At 39.4% G+C, this 3,674-nt stretch overlaps 1 protein-coding gene across 1 annotated transcript; it reads left to right on the top strand.

Annotated features, from left to right (window-relative positions):
- Positions 1 to 861, top strand: LOC113700725 (uncharacterized). The gene is made up of 2 exons (XM_027221181.2): positions 1 to 540; positions 625 to 861. Exons 1-2 carry the CDS (start codon positions 1 to 3, stop codon positions 859 to 861), a joined length of 777 nt encoding a protein of 258 aa, XP_027076982.2.
- The last annotated feature ends 2,813 nt before the right edge of the window (positions 862 to 3,674 follow it).

The raw sequence follows: 3,674 nt of genomic DNA, 5'->3' as shown, positions 1-3,674 counted from the left end.
ATGGCCTGGAACAATCGCCGTGGTGCTAGAGGACGCAATGCGGACCACATGAGGCAAGATGAGAAAGATGAGGCCTTACTTCTTATGAGTGCCTCGTTAATGTTAATGCATCTGTCGCTTGCACACGTGGATAATAATCAACCACTTCCGCAACATGATGGTTCATTCACAGATAGGCAGTGGGTGGAACGCTTATTCTACGGTCATCATAGACGCTCAATAGACAACATGCGTATCACGATTGATAATTTCTTACAACTGTCCAATATCCTTGTCGAGAGACAGTACGTTCCACACAATTACCAACAGCGCGTGCCCATACAGGAGGCGCTTGCTATGACTTTAATGTTGGTCAGCCACAAGCATACGCACCGTGTGTTGGGGACTATTTTTGATCGATCCATTGAGACGATTAATCGAAATATAAGAAAGGTGCTCCGAGGCCCGTGTCTATTTGCAGCTGAAATAATACGACCGGGTGATCAGACTGCAGTTCATTCACGAATTGCAAACTCAACTAATTTTTATCCATGGTTCAAGGTAATGTGGAAAGAATAGTGGTTTTTGGCTTGATGTAGTAAGACGATTCTAGAAAGTTGATTATATATTTTTGACACATACTAGGATGCCGTGGGAGCGATGGATGGCACCCACATCTTAGCTTGTCCTCCGACAGTCGAGCAAATGGCATATACAAATCGGCACGGATTTCAATCACAGAATGTTCTGGTAGTTTGTGACCATGACATGCGCTTCATCTATGTGTATGCTGGATGGGAGGGAAGTGCACACGATGCGCGAGTGTTGGAGTCAGCATTAGTATATCCGTCCGATTTTTCACTGCCGCAACCTGATAAGTGATGGATCAAATATTTCGAGTCAAGTGTGTGCTATGCTTTATTACCACAACTCCTATTTTTTATCGCGTTTATTAATTGGAATAACTTTGTCAATTAGGTCAGTACTACTTAGTTGATGCGGCATACAGGAATGCTCCTGGTTTCATGCCCCCGTATAAGAACGTGGGGTCCGAATCTCCGGCAAAGACCTTGTTCAATACTCGACATTCACAACTTCGCAATGTCATTGAGCGTACATTCGGTGTGCTTAAGAAAAGATTCAATAGTTGAAGGGTCAGGCAGATAATTTCTACATGAGCACTCAAATAACTATAGTCATTGCTTGTTGTGCGTTGCACAACTTTTTAAGGATGCACCAACCAGAAGATACCCATTTTCAATGGTTTGAATCAGAAGACGTGCACTTAAATGAAGAGCCAGAAATATGCGGGCTAGTACCTCAGCCGTTCGCATTAAACGTATCTCCTGCAGAGCTGGCGGAATGGAAAGTTAAACGAGACTACATAGCGACTCAAATGTACGCAGCACGAGGGCGACGCCGCCGTTAGGTGTTCGTTGCATTACAAAGGATTGTAACTGTCCCTAAAATTTATTTTTCCATGTGTAAAGTGTACTTAAATGCCCTCGATTTCTAACTTCTAAATTAATCTGTACCGTTTATGTATTAAGTATGCAATTGGTTTAGCGTAAACGTAGTATAAAGTCAAAATTTTCGAAATCAAAGTCAAAATTTTCAAAGTCAAAGTCACCTGCTTAAATTCAATAATGAGCACCTGTCCAAACGCTAATTTACACGATTTACTTACTATCCAAACGTCTATTTCATATTTACGCAATCTTAAAAAGTAACCTAAAAAAAATCCCAAATAATCTATTGTCCAAACAAACCCAGTGATTAAATAAATTAAGATCGGATCAATCAATTGTCATTCGGGCGGATATCCGAGTCATGCCTATCCCTAATTGCAACCTGCAAGATTCTTATCTTCTCGTGTTGGTGGGGACTTCAGGTCCCCTGCCTCGGGGCCAATACGAGGGACCATTTGCCTACTTTTCGGCCAAAGTGAATTTCCAGGTAAAGGACATTTTTAGACCGCATAAAAATGAGAATAATTCCAAGCAAATTATCACGCCCCGAGCCCGTACGTGCCCGTCACATGACAGCCGCCGTACTCCCAAGTCCCACTCAGGAATACAAGGCTACATTAACTAATTAACTTTGGCAGTACTGAATAATTTAACTAAATAAAGTGCGGTACGAATTACATATAAAAGGAAGTCTACGAATAATCAAGACGTTCGTACATTTATTCTCCAATAGAAACAGCGGAAACAAAGGTAAATAAGACCAATAACTGGACGTAGCCAGCCTGCCAACCTCTATTCATCTAAAACTAATAAAAGTCATCCTCAGGGTCTTCTACGTAAACCAATTCATACTCTTCAGAATCTGCAAAAATGGTAAGAAGTGGGTTGAGCGACACATCGCTCAGTAGGTAATATTTACCCCTCTGTTGGACCATGCACTCTTAATTTTATAGATTCATATATCTATAAGTACAACTCAAATCGTTTGCATATCATTCACATCCATAATTTTGAAAGTAACGTCATTTATAAAGCAATCAGTTGTAAAGAATGACAAGCAATTTAAAAGTATCTTATTGATAATTGTACATGAGAAATCGTAAAGTCATAAATCATTTCGTCTCAAGTCACAAATCAATTCATATCGGTTCATGAGTCTCATCTCAGATCAGTTCATAAATCATTCCTTATCAGCTCATAACTCATTCCACATTAGCTCATAAATCATTCCATATTAGCTCATAACAAGTGCATGTAATGACCGGCTACTGAATACTCAGTCTAGAGATTTTACCGCTTCTAGGTAGGCGACCAATAGGTTTCATGACTACCGATTGGTTTCATTTCATACATGGGTCAATCGGCCGGACTTTATACCAGGCTACCCTGACCTTGTCAATCGGCTGGGCTTTATACCAGGCTACCATGACTTTGTCAATCGGTCAATCGGCTGGGTTTTATACCAGGCTACCATGACTTTATCAATCGGTCAATCGATTGGGCTTTATACCAAGCTACCATGACCTCACCAATCGGCCGGACTTTATACCAAGCTACCATGGCGATTAGACAGGATTATAGCCCCTACCGTCTATTCCATGACTGCTCTGAGCTTTACTTGTCAAAATTCATTTCATATACCGTATACATAAATCTTTGCTTTCATAAAAGATTCAGCTCATTTTGTATATAAGAAACATATCAAAACATTTCAAATAAGTCATATGGTCCATTTTTGTATAGTAAAATATAACTTTCATAAATATCCAAGCAAAGCATTTAATCAAACACCTTTCGAGTCAACACAACAAAATAGGATTGAAAACAAGAATTTCACTTTGCACATTTGAAATCTCAGAAGGGTAAGTACCACCTACCTCTGTTTGGCTGCTCGAGTGGAACTACCTTAAGTCCTTGTATCGCACCTATCAAATGCATGAGTTCCCTAATTAGTTGTTACTTCCTATAGATGCATAAATGTACAAACTCCGAGTAAGTCGAGGATTCATGTCTAACCCATTATATGAACCCTTATAGCCTCTTCCTTAAATTGATGATTTCTATTTTTGGAAAGTTTCCTAATTTGAAAAGTTTCTTAATTGAGAAGGTTCTTAGTCGGAACGGCTCTCCTTTTAGTAAGGTTTCCTAATTTAAAAGAGAATAATTATTCATAATCACGTTTAGTATCTTGACTACTATCTTACTATATCTATTTATAATTTATAA

This window comes from Coffea arabica, chromosome 7e, assembly GCF_036785885.1.
Source record: "Coffea arabica cultivar ET-39 chromosome 7e, Coffea Arabica ET-39 HiFi, whole genome shotgun sequence".
NCBI classification, from domain to species: Eukaryota; Viridiplantae; Streptophyta; class Magnoliopsida; order Gentianales; family Rubiaceae; genus Coffea; species Coffea arabica.
The sequence above is the reverse complement of the archived record's forward strand: the minus strand, read 5'-3'. Positions and strand labels throughout refer to the sequence as shown.

What these genes read in the sequence shown, in the direction of transcription:
- LOC113700725 (XM_027221181.2), top strand. Translation starts at nt 1, where the DNA reads ATGGCCTGGAACAATCGCCGTGGTGCTAGAGGACGCAATGCGGACCAC. An exon ending in ATTTTTATCCATGGTTCAAG is followed by an intron (nt 541 to 624) that starts GTAATGTGGAAA and finishes GACACATACTAG; the next exon opens with GATGCCGTGGGAGCGATGGA.